This window comes from Equus asinus, chromosome 15 (assembly GCF_041296235.1).
Source record: "Equus asinus isolate D_3611 breed Donkey chromosome 15, EquAss-T2T_v2, whole genome shotgun sequence".
In the NCBI taxonomy this organism is placed as follows: domain Eukaryota; kingdom Metazoa; phylum Chordata; class Mammalia; order Perissodactyla; family Equidae; genus Equus; species Equus asinus.
This window is the reverse complement of record NC_091804.1, coordinates 15,362,231-15,375,440: the sequence shown is the minus strand read 5'-3', so window position 1 is coordinate 15,375,440 and position 13,210 is coordinate 15,362,231. Positions and strand designations below refer to the sequence as shown.

The window sequence follows — 13,210 nt, the reverse complement described above, 5'->3', positions numbered from 1 at the left end:
AAGATTAGGAGAGTAGTAAGGGATTGACAGAGTGGGGAGGAGAGAGAGTACAGGACACTGTAGAACATTGTGACTGCCACTGGTTTAGAGAACTTCTAGAACTGTAATTAACATTTAAAGATTCCCTGGTATAGCTGCTCTGGCTTGAGTCGTAAAGTAGGGAGATTATATGTGCAGGGGTGTTGAAAATATATATGACTATATTTTAATCTTTTCTGTAACTCTTTATCTGTTTATAATACAAGGAAAACAGTAAGAAGCACTCGGTTATTAAAAGGCAACATACCACTTCCCTATTGGTAGGGATTTTAAAAAGCAGATAAAAACATTTCCTTAGGAAAGGAGTAGCCACTCAGGGATTTGAATTTAATTATGTCATTTTTACAAAAAAAGAGAAGAAGAAAAAAATCCCCTTAGGCATACAAATTGAACCAATTTGTCTTTCTGGTAGACTAGCTAAAAACATGTGTTTAATACAGTACAGTATTTAAGCTAACGCAAGTGTCATTTACATTTTTCAGGAATGGACAAATGAGGTTTTTAGTTTGGCAACAAACCTGCTGGCCCAAAACATGTCCAGGGACGCATTTCTGGAAAAAGCGTAAGTAGCTCTAATTTTATTGCTAAGGGTGTTGCTTCTTCTGAGTCAGTTTCCTTTCTCCTTTGTGAGTCTTTTGTTTATGCTGCACTGGCTTCTCACATTGATAAACATAAATTTCCCTTTGGGATTTGTTAGAGAACTCATACCTCCACAGTTTGGAATTGGAAGACTTCCAAGAAAGATCGCTCTTTCCTCTGAGCTGCACACCCATGTTACCCTGAGCTCCCTTGAATATCAATGCCTTGGACATGCAATAGACATTTCCAAATCCTGGCAGCTGTGCGCAGGACCAAAAATTATTAATTTCAGAGAGTCCTCTGCTTCTACATCTGCCTGTGTCATATGAATTATTAATCTGAGGAAGAGAATAAACAACATATGGTACTCATTTCTCTAGTCTTAGATCTCTGATAGATGCTACAATAACTCCCCTGCTTACTTAAATCAATAGCCTGATGTCCTGATTCGTCCCCTTATAGACAATCACAGCAAGTGTTAGTAAGAAAAGAGAAAGAGAAAGGATGTAGAGGAAAGAGCAGAATGAAAAGAAGAAGGAAAGAAAAGCAAAACAGGATTACCCAATCACTCTGGAATTATACAGTCTTTCTAAAAATTGTTTGACCAAGGAAAATAATGATTTTTGCCAGATGAGCAGCAAGGAAAGCTGGTTGATTTCCCTTTGAAAACTGGATGTCCAGGAGGTTGGGACACCTTGAAATCAAAACTACAAGTGGAAACATTATGAGGTGGTCCTCTATTTTATTTAATAACTTTCTCTCTTTCCTCTTATTCTGTGAGACATGCCCATCATTCCAGACCTAAGAACCCAGCCCACATTTCTTTCTTACTCTTTTATGAATTCCTTTTACTGTTAGTCACTACCTCACAGGTCTTCACTTAAATGCTTTTTCATGATATCATCTCATCTCCTTAGTTTGTCACCTTGAGGACCCATCCTAATGCCCCTCCCTCTCCTTCCTTTCTTCCTCCTTCTCTTTACAATCTTTGATCTTACCATCCTCCATCCAACAGACATTTCTAGAACATCTGTTGTACCAGATGATGTTGCTGGAAGGGGACCCAGGGATAAAGATGTTTTCCCTGAAATTTAGCTTGTTATAGCTAGTAAAGCATCTAGTTGGCTAATCATTATCTATTGCAAATGTCCATTCCCGATAGGTGTCTCCCTATGAATAGCTGCTATGGACATTCTAGAACATACTTTTGATGAACATGTTGTAAGCATTTCTGTTGCATATACATCTAGATATGGGATTTCTGTGTCACAGCGTGTGCAGTTTCCTAAAGGGATAGTGCCAATCTACACACCCATCTGCAATGTCTGAAGCTTTGTTGCTCCGTCTCTCTATTCACATGTCCATAAGCAGTTGAAGAGATAAATACAGTTGTTATAGTGACACAACGGAGTACTATACACAATGAGAGTGAATGATCTACAGCTGTAAGCAAAAATAAGGATGGGTCTCAAAAATGTAAAATTGAGTGGAAGAGCTGAGACAAAAACGAATGTGATTCCATTCATATATAATGCAAAAACAGGCAAAAACAAATCTATGTTGTTTAAAGCTAGAATAATGGGTCCCTTTTGGAGATGGGCTCTGGAAAGGGGCGCGGGCGGGGCTTCTGGGAAAGCTATTAAAGTGATAACGTTCTATTTCTTGATCTGAGTGCCTATGGCAGAGTCTTAGACAGTTTGTGAAAATTCAGCAAACTGTACATATGCATGAGCTCTTTTCTATGTATTTTATTCCTCAAGAAAAAAGCTTTTTTAAAATTAAATACTTGTTTTTCTGCTTCCCCAACAGCTATACTAAACTTAAGCTGCAAGTCACTCCAGAAGGGCGCATTCCTCTCAAAAAGTAAGCTGCATGAGCATTTCCCATTATTCATTTTCTTTTTCTCAAAGATCTGAATCCGTGCCATGGCTCTGTTTCATTTCTCTACTGGTCCAAGGGGGCGTGGAAATGCAGTAACGCTGCCTCCCTCATACTCTGTATGCACACCAGTGCAGCTGGATTTCTCAGAGATTCCCTCATCCCCCTTTCCTGTGACATCATTTTCAGGAAACAACAAAGCAGGAACGGGGTAGGAGGGGCAGGGGGACCCTTGCTGCTAAACCCAAATGACCATCTGAGATTCAGATGCATGGAGCAATGGGTATATTCTGATTCTTTAAAGATGAATGATAAAAGGGTTTGCTTCAATGGAATGTTCCAGTTGGCATCATCAACAAGATTGTGATCCATATGCCTTTTAAGCATTTCTAATGTGTGTGCTTTCACTTCACAGCATATACCGCTTGTTTTCAGCAGACCGGAAGCGAGTTGAAACTGCTTTAGAGGCTTGTAGTCTTCCATCTTCGAGGGTGAGCATGGTCCCTTTCTAAAACTGGCACCGCTTAATAGCTCTGAGTAATCATACTAAAGCATATCTTGCCCCAATATTAGCCAAACATTTTTTTTTTAGTCAGGAAGTCGAGAGCCAGCCCTGATGGTCTAGTGGTTAAAGTTCGGCCCTCTCACTGCTTCCTTGGCCTGGGGTTGTTTCCTGGTGGCAGAACCACAGCGCCTGTCTGTCAGTTGCCATGCTGTGGTGGCAGCTCACATAGAAAAACTAGGACTTACAACTAAGGACATACAACCATGCACTGGGGCTTTGGGGAGGAAAAAAAAAAGAGGAAGATCGGCAACAGATGTTAGCTCAGGGCGAATCCTTCCTTCCCAAAATGAGTAAAAAGTCCGTAGGACTTATTTGTTAATAATTACAATATATGGAGTCACTATAATCGTATTTTCTTTTACTCTCATAACCCAAATATTTTCATCTAGAAAGACCCTTGATCTTTGTAAATAAAAAAGCAATAACCATCTAGTATAAAAAGGTATTAGCCAAAAAATATTAAAGTCATCAAGAATTTAAACTTCCCATTAATAATAAATTCTTTCTTGACATCACTGAGATATTGGCTATTGATTATGGATTATGATTCAGAAAATTTTGAAATATTACTTTCATCTTAATATCATCCTTTTTAAATGTCTAGGTTCAAGATTTTTAAGTTAATAGGCAATTAGTATGGTAGTACATGTTTATAAATAAATATATTTACATACTCTGTAGGGCTGTGCTCAGAAAGTTTTTGCCAAGAGGCATGCAGGATCAAAACAATTTGGAGACCACCTACTTTGTTCGTATGCAGTAAAGTAGACTAGAGGCCAAGCATGTAACATGGTTTTTTGTGCCCAACATTCAAGGTGCTCAATATACATTAACCACCTAAAATAAGTAATTTGCTTTTTTTTATGCCCACATTCGAGCCACTCAATATACGTTAGTCACCTAAAATAAAATAATTTGCCTTCATTTCAATGCGTTTCTACATACCTGGCTCTAAAAGGATTTGTTACCATTGTTTCTAGGATAACTGAGTCTACTGCATAAAATCTTTTTGTCAGTGCTATATGTAGAACTCTCCTTTCTGTTACAAATTATTTGTAACCTACTATCTGAGCAACAAGTAAACACATTCCCAAGGATAACACTTAAAGGAAGAAACTTTAAAGCCTCTTGAAACAAGCTGGCAACGTTCAAGTGGCACTGAGAGAAGTTGAGAAGCCATTCTTAAACTTACGATTAAATTATGAGAAGTATTGAATGCTGTTGCTAAATTCATTAGCCAATTCTTGTGAATACTTTTCAGAAAAGTGAAGTTTATTAATGACTTTGGTAGGTAACAGAAACAAAAAGAGAGCCTCTCCACTCTCAGTTTCCTGCTGTAGGTAGACAAAGCTGATGATGCTGCAAACACAGGGGACTTATGATTAAATTTTGAGAAGTATTGGATGCTGTTACTAAATTCATTAGCCAATTCTTGTGAATACTTTTCAGAAAAGTGAAGTTTATTAATGACTTTGGTAGGTAACAGAAACAAAAAGAGAGCCTCTCCACTCTCAGTTTCCTGCTGTAGGTAGACAAAGCTGATGATGCTGCAAACACAGGGGAGAGCTGTGGGAAGGCCCCCAAACATTTTAACCTTCACTTTAATAAGCAAAATAAAATGATCGCACTTGCTTGTTATTCCTCCTTTGTTAGATGCTTTGGAGTAGGAAAGATGTAACAGTTAAGGTCCTGTTGTTGACTCAACAAATATTTCTTGAGCTTTTACTGTGTGCCCTCAAGCACCAAGAATATGGTGGTGAACAAAACAAAGTCCCAGGATTCAAGGACCATAGGGTCTCTGGGGGTGCTAGTCAAACACGTGGACTGACGTGTAAATTGGAGGGAACTATAAGCAAAAGGAATGGAGTGCTGCCATCGAGAACAAGGAGCTCATTCTAGAAAAAGAAAACAATGTGTGCAAAGCCCTGGGGCTGGAAAGAATTTACTGGTTTGAGTAACTGAAAAAAGACCACTGCATTTAAGCATAAAAAGAGAGCGTGAGAGATGAATTCAGAAAGATGTGCAAAGAATGTTTTTTCCTCTGCAATTGCTCCTGGTTTTATCTTTACTGGATAACGTCTTATGAATACAATGATCAAAAATTTTAACTTATTATAAATCCAGGTAAGGGAAAGAAGGAATAAAAAATGAAGCTAAAAAAAAATCAAATCCATCAATCAATTCTCTGTAAACTGCAATTTTCTAAACAATTGGATTCTGGCAATTCAGTCAATAAATAAAAATTGAGTTCTTACAAGCCACTATGTCTATTATAGGTTCAAGCTTTCAGACCAGTGTCAACTGGAGACATTTTAAAAGGATAATGAGATTCAAATAACTGGAGTTATGTTTAGATTGGAAAGATATTTATCTATAGTAAATTAAATGTTATAACAATTTTTAAAAAATATAATCAAACTCCATCATAAATTTTTGAAAGATCATTGTTCATAGTAAAGTATCCTTTACTTGGAGGACTTGCAGAGTTAGAATGCTTAAAAAAAATCTAAAAGCTAAAGACAGTTTTGGAACTAGGAAATAAATGTTTCTGTGCACTGATTGCATATCTTTAATCCTTGTTGTCATGTCATATCTACAGAACAGTGGCTCTAGAAAATACCCACTAATTAGCAGAAAGATTCTGGTTATACTGACAAGAGGTGTTTTAAACAGTCCCCAGAAGAAAAGGTTACATAAATGGTAGATAGTACAGCATATCTGGGAGCCGCATTTCATAGCCAACAGTCGTTCAGACTCAATTTAATTGTGTTCTGTAAATAGATTCTTTAAAAAAAATAGATACATTACCAGAAATACAGTGGATATCCTGTCAAAATTTTTTAAACATTATCTTTGTGCACATTGTTAGGGATAATTAACGCACTTGAACTTGTGTCTCAGCCAACACGATCCTTTGGAACAACACATCCCTTTAGAGGGAACTCCTTTAGAGATCACAGTTGCTTGCCAAAGTTACCTTAATTGTTAAAAAGTAGCACTGTATCTAAAAAGAGAGACAAAGCAATTACCGTCCTTCTCTTAGTAATCCAAACATATTATAACAGACCTTTGAAGACCTTTCCATATTGAGAGAATCACCACTTTAGCCACAAACTTTTTGAGAACTGAAAGTAGTTTACTTGACCAAATTCCCTTTGATTTAAGACTTTTTAACTTACAAAGAGCTCAGTGACATTTGGAATTGTATTATAGTCTTGGTATATGTATTTGCATTTTAAAGAAGTAGGTGAGGAATAAATCCATGTATTTGTTTTAAAAACTAAAGTTTACTATAGTTAGGGACATTCATGTAATACCAAGGAAAATGGTGAGTATTTTTTGGATTTAAAGAATACTATGAATAAAATTTATAAAAGAACTTCTTCTCCCAGGATAACTGTAATATGTTGCCTTTCTCTTATGCCACATACCTGGCATATAAATCAGAAATATAGTCACTTCTGCAGTGTGATTCTTAAAATCACCTTTATCAAAATTGCATTTTAAACGACATTAAGTATTCGGCTCATTATGACTAGTTTACTTGTAATTATTTCACGTAGTCTATGGCTAACTTAACTTTGATTTATAGCTTTAGAACAAAAGCATTGAAAAGAGGTTGAAACCTTGAATTTACTTGGAAATAATCCATCAATTTGTCAAGATAAAATCTGTATGTGGACTCTTTATTCATAGTGTCCGCTGCAATAAATTCATATGTTTTTAAGTAACATTTTTCTGAACGTTAAATACCTGTTTATCATAGAATTATTTTTCAAACATGTAAAGAAGAAAATACAAACCACATCCAAAAACTGAAGTGAATGTTTAATTTGCTGAACTACAGTGTGAGTTGTAGAATCATGCAAACTGGATTCAAAACATAGCATCCCCCACAGATACACACTTGGGACCTTAGGTTTTGTAACCTCCCATCTCCCTAGTGTTTGTATCTCAAAGAGGGGACGGGTGACCATGCCAAACTCATAGAGTTGACATGGGATTAAATGAAAATATTCAAGTAAAGCTCATGGAACTATATGCTTGGCTTAGAGTAAGTGCTCAATAAATATTCATTATTACCCTCTGAGTATTTTTTCATATGCATACATATGGGGGTTTTTCCTTATATTTAATTTGATGTGTGGATGTGTCATAACTGGATCTATGGAATCTGGAAATGAAAATGCCACCAGTACTACTATCAAGATTTTGTTTTAATCTTTTCCCTTTTGAGATTTTTGTATACAAACAAGGAATAGAAGCAACTCCATTTCTTTTTTTTTTAAAGGTTTTATTTTTTCCTTTTTCTCCCCAAAGCCCCCCGGTACATAGTTGTATATTCTTTGTTGTGGGTCCTTCTAGTTGTGGCATGTGGGATGCTGCCTCAGCGTGGTTTGATGAGCAGTGCCATGTCCGCGCCCAGGATTCGAAGCAACGAAACACTGGGCCGCCTGCAGCGGAGCGTGCGAACTTAACCACTCGGCCATGGGGCCAGCTGCAAAGCAACTCCATTTTTAAAGTTTGCTAGTACTTTGCAGTTTCTGGAATAAATGAGCCTGATTCAGACTGTCTTAACTAGTGGTCTTCTTAATTCTTCCTCCAAAGATTTTTCTGATAACAACAGCAACAAATCATCACTGACAATCTGTTTTGTACTGGGTGCAAGATGTGGTGGACCAAGTCCTGGACTATGAGAAGAAAACCTAAGGTCTGGTCCCGTCTCCTGGGTTTGTCCAAAAAACATTGATTAGCCATCTATTATATGCCAGGCATCATATTGAGGACGCAAAGGAATTTAATAAGAGATAATCGCTTCACTCAAAAACTCAGTCTAGTAGAAAATTAGAAATATAAAAAGTAAAAGAAAAACTGTGTGATGGATGCTATAATGAAGGTATACAAAGATGGACTGTAGACACAAAAAAAGAATGTGTCATCTCCAGCTACTGTGGTCAGAAAGGGCTCACAGAAGAGTATTTGTACATTGAGCATGATTTTTAGAGTATTGAACCTTGAGCTTCCTCCTGATCAAACAGGAGAAAATTAATCTGTTCCACCTACTTCACCAAATCACGAGATCCAGGAAGAGAAAATATGTTAATGAGCTTTGTGAATTTCAGCCTTGTTTAAAACTTAAGAGATTAGGAATTGTCCATAGCTTTTTCCTAAATATCTCCCCTATACTCTTTCACTTTAGTTTTTTGTGATGCTCATTTTAACTCATTTCTCCAAAATATTTTTCCTCCCATTTTCACCCACTGACCCCAAATGCTTTGGGGCATCCTCATCAGTCAAGTTAAGCAAGTGAAAAATGAAACAAAGAAAATCAGCTGTATTGAAATGTTTCTCTTTTTCTATGTGCTAACATCCAACTGGTAGTGAAAATAATATTGTGTTTATTCAGATTGTCTCATTAATTTGTCCCTTTTAATAGGAAGTCCTATTACACAGCTGGTAAATAAACAATGGTTAGAGTTTCAGTGAAGTGTATTGTACCATGAAATTATGTGTCGGACTCTTATGTAAATTATTTTTACTGAATCTGATATTCTGCAGAAAACGTACAACACACAAGTCCTCACTAGCAATTTCCACCTTTCTCGTAAACTACATTCATTCACTCATTTAGTAAATATTTATTGAACACCTGCTATAAGTTAACACTGGAGAGAGAGCAGTTAACAAGCAGGAGCTAGGTCCTAGCTTGTGTAGATCTGAAGGCTAGCAAGGAATGGAGAGAGTTGTACAGCTGGGAGCACAATACAGTTAAATATGAGATAAGCAAGGTGCAATGGTAGCACAGAATGGAGATAAAACCCAGTCCAGGAGGAAGAAAACTTTCCAGAGGAAGAGATTTTAAACTAAGCCAAAAGGGAGAGAAAAAGAGGTCAGTCAGAGAAGGAAGATAATTACTGATACCCTTAGATACACTCTGTTTATGTTGTGCTGGGCAAGGTTGGAAGGAGGGAGTGGAGTGAGCTCTAAATAGTAACTAGTTGATAGGTAGAACAGGAGAACACCCTTGGGGTTCATAAAATCCACTACAGGTAGGTGCCTGAGTTGGCCAGCAGAGACACTGAGGATTTTCTTGCATTTGATTTTTAAATCTTTCTCTTCCCTGTGTCTGTCAGCTAAAGAATAGAGAAGAGAGGGTCAATTCCAGCTATCTACAAAACTACCTAAAGAGACATGGGTGTCTAACTCAGATAGAGGGTGGCATCAAAAACTGTGCATCCTCTAACCAAAGGGATTTCTTTACTTTTGCGAATCAAATGGAATTTTGGAAACCTGTTTACAGGTTGTCCCCATTTTATGAGTGGCAAAACACCAATAAAACAATCCATGGGAGTTTCCCATTGTTCTTGCATTTGGCCCCTTGTGCCCATGATTTCAAAGTTGGTATCCGGGTAACTAAGTCTAACAGTACAATGCATCTTGCTATGTATATGATCATGTGTTGTTTGGTTGTCTCAAAATTCTATTGTGCAAAATAGATATTTTTTTCCTACTCTATAAATGGATTTCATAAAGGAAATATTATTTTGTTTGTTCATTACACAAATGTGGGATTCCTGCTGTCTGCCAAGTGATGAACTAAGTTTTCTTATCTGTTAGCAAGCAGTGTACAATTTCAGACAATAATTTTTAGATATTTCTATAAAAGTATATTTCAAAACAGATGAATATGGTAAAAGGAAGGGTGTTGCTTTGGTTGAAGTGCTTGAAAATAAAAATAATCACATAAACACGTACCTGAAATAGGAAAACGACATGAAGAATGTCCTTCCTGTTAACAAAAATGTGAATACATGCTTCCGGTTTCCATGGCAGCCGGACCAAGCAGAAAAATAAGTCATAGAAGTAACTTTTTATGTCAATGACTTACTTCCCAAACAATAGGACCAATAGAAATAATGACTGGTGCCGTCCTACTTATAAAAACTGATTATTTAAACAAGAAAGGGCATTGTTTGAAAAAAAAAAGAAGCAAACTTGGAATTTATGTTTTCATTTTGAAAATGTGTCTCCAGATTCTTTACATTTTTACAAAATATATTCATTCAAAAGCCTGCTAAACAGCACATAAACAAATATAAATGTTCATGCCTCTGATCTGTATACTTAAAAATGGTTAAAATGGTAAATTTTATGTTATGTATATCTTATCACAATAAAAAAAGATTAGGGAAAAAAAAAGCAACCTAAAAAAACTTCCAAACAGACCCTGTGTTTACTAGGTGAAACTTACTTTAGTAAATGTACTTCCTTAGGAAGTTGCCTTAACATCCCTTTAGAAGGAGAAAACCCTTAAGCTTAAATTATAATAAAAAAGCAAGAGAACATAGACTTTTGATACCTCAAAGCTAGTGTCCAAATGAACCCTACAGCTGGCTCATAGATGTTTTCTGGATGTTTACCCTGACCTCCCAGAAGAAAGGGAAGAGGCAAGAAGGAGGAAGGGAAGGAAGAGCGAGAGATGCAAACAGGGAGCAAAGAAGATAGGGAAAGAAAGAGACCCTTTACTGATCCTGTTGTTTCATTTCCCAGAATGATTCAATACCTCAAGAAGATTTCACTCCAGAAGTGTACAGAGTTTTCCTGAACAACCTTTGCCCTCGACCTGAAATTGATAACATCTTTTCCGAATTGTAAGAGAACACATTTTCACCCACTTGTTTCGGCTTGCAGTGGGACTCAGTGGCTGGGGCCGGATTCTGAGCAATAGAGGGAGGTGGACGAACCTCTTCGTACACCATGTGTAACACTTGTGCTTCTGTGATATCTGTTGGAGACAGTCTCGGGTTCCTGGCCCTGAGGTGCAACCACTGCTTTTAATGAATGGACTTTTGCTGTGGTTTGTTGTTCCGTGTAGTTGTTTTAGTATTTTCGGGAGGCTCTGTGTGGTTGAAGATTATGGCTAGAAGAGACAGCCATGTTGGCTCAGTGGAGATCGACTTATGTTGCAGAAAGAACTCTAAACTGGGAACCAGTCATTTTACCTCTCTGAGTCGCATTAATGAAATAAGAAATTTGGATTACTAAGAACCCTCTTAGCTGAAAATTTTTTGCTTTTATATTAGAAATTATATAGGTATTACTTTTAAAAAAATGATTGGAAAAAAGGAAAATAAATGTACCATAGAAAATAAACAAACCAGACACATTTGAGGAAGTAGCAATTTATCCTTCTTGATATACTGAGACCTACAAGATGACAGAAAACGCAAAATTCATAAAACAAGGATCTCTTCATTTTGAAGACAGGCCAACAGTGCTAACTGAGAATGATGTTGTATGTACTCCCTTTGTGATGTTCACTGCCATCAACTATTTCTTGAATATCTGCAATGTTTGTACCATGGAGCTTGTCTTTAGGTTGTCAACAGGATAGAAATGAAAAGTTTGAATCATATTATATTGAAGAGTCATAGGCTCTTGCTGAAGTATGAACTTAATAAAAAGAAGAATGTACCCAAATAGATTGTTTACTTTCTTTTTAAAGTAATGAGTAACAAATACATCTTTAAATGATTAAATAAGATATGGGAATTTGATGACTAAACCAGAAGCTTAGCGTCATAATTGAAAAACAACCCATACCTCTGTATTCAGTTTAGAGTGGTGCGTCTTTACCCGAAAGATGCAATGTTTTCTTACTGTGGATTTCCTTTTGCATTTGACGGAGTTCCCGGGCATGGGGATTTAGTGTGGTGATTGCAAAAGATGTTTGTAGCCCATAGAGATACAGGAACTGTGATGGAGCAGCACAATGATTTTAGGGCAAGATAGGAATTTTAATATAGCATGCTCTTACCAGGTATGGCAGGATTTTCTTTCCCTGTAACTAAATAAGTATATGAATGACACTTGGTGGAAAAATATTCTAATTCCTTGGTTTTTAATTGTTTTTAGTGGTGCCAAAAGCAAACCATACCTTACTGTTGATCAGATGATGGATTTTATCAATCTTAAACAGCGAGATCCTCGGCTAAATGAAATACTTTACCCACCTTTAAAGCAAGAACAAGTCCAAGTATTGATTGAGAAGTATGAACCCAACAATAGTCTCGCCAAAAAAGGTCAGTCCACTTTGTCCCACACCAGAATGAAGCTCTTGTTTCTAATTGTGAAATGGGTCACCCCCCTGGTAGTTAGGGACATCAAGGATTATTTAGGTCAGTTTCCCACATTTGTATGCCTGTTTTCCTTTCTGACTTAAATCACTGGTGGTTCAATCAGAAGCAGATTTTTTAAAACTTTGGTGTGTGGTGTTTTTGTTGTTATGTGTATGTACGCATGTAACATAGTTTTTTTTTTTTTTTAACATCTAATCATTTGTTTTGTTTTAAATTTACCCAGTGACTGAATGCATCTTTCTCCAACAGGAAATTCACTATCTTAAAGGTTGCCCTTTTGGGTCTATTTTTAATTCTGTGAAATGACCCACAGATTTTCCTAAATCTCTAAAACTGAAGAGAATACTCAGTCCATTAATTTAAACTATTGATGAATTTTTCCACTTGGGGAAATATTATAAAATTTAGCCTTTTATATTAAAAAAAAACAGCGTAGAAAAAAATAGCCTAGAAATTGATGTCAGAAAGACAGCTTTAAGTTGCCTGGAAGTTATTAAGAAATTTATATTTTTGATTCTGGAGAAATGAATTGCCAAAATAAGATCATGATGATTTAATTGCCAGGAGTTTTCCCTTATATGTGGCATCATTGTCCCCGAACAGGATCTTTAGCTGTTACTTTACCACTAAGAGCAATTCTCATCTGGACTAAAATATCTTCACTGAGAAAAGTGGTGTGTTATCACTGATGTTATTGTGAATTGCTTGGATATTCCATAGGGAGGAAAATAATGCACAATTAACCAAGTATTAAGAAGAAATAAATTGCATCTTAATATGCAGGCAATTTATAAGTAATAGAAACAGCTCTAACAAATTTAGAGTCATTAATAAGAATGATTATCATAAAAATTGATTAAAAAATCTTTTAACCCATTGTATTTATTTTGGAACTGGTCCCCTAAATGAAAAATGAAAGCAGTTATTAAGAATAGAAGTAATGTCTTATAATTAATTTTATCCTACATGTTATTAGTCAGGAATTTATAGGTGATATATTTTAGTTTTG

General features: G+C 36.3%; 1 protein-coding gene across 2 annotated transcripts in view; it reads left to right on the top strand.

Moving 5' to 3' along the window:
- Positions 1 to 13,210, top strand: part of PLCB1 (phospholipase C beta 1) — a 667,363-nt gene that overhangs the window by 454,340 nt on the left and 199,813 nt on the right. For both annotated transcript variants that reach the window (XM_044748183.2, XM_044748184.2), the window contains exons 5-9: positions 522 to 601; positions 2,428 to 2,481; positions 2,912 to 2,987; positions 10,613 to 10,713; positions 11,978 to 12,144. In XM_044748183.2, the coding sequence (XP_044604118.1) occupies positions 522 to 601; positions 2,428 to 2,481; positions 2,912 to 2,987; positions 10,613 to 10,713; positions 11,978 to 12,144 (478 nt within the window). The remainder of the gene's footprint in view (positions 1 to 521; positions 602 to 2,427; positions 2,482 to 2,911; positions 2,988 to 10,612; positions 10,714 to 11,977; positions 12,145 to 13,210) is intronic.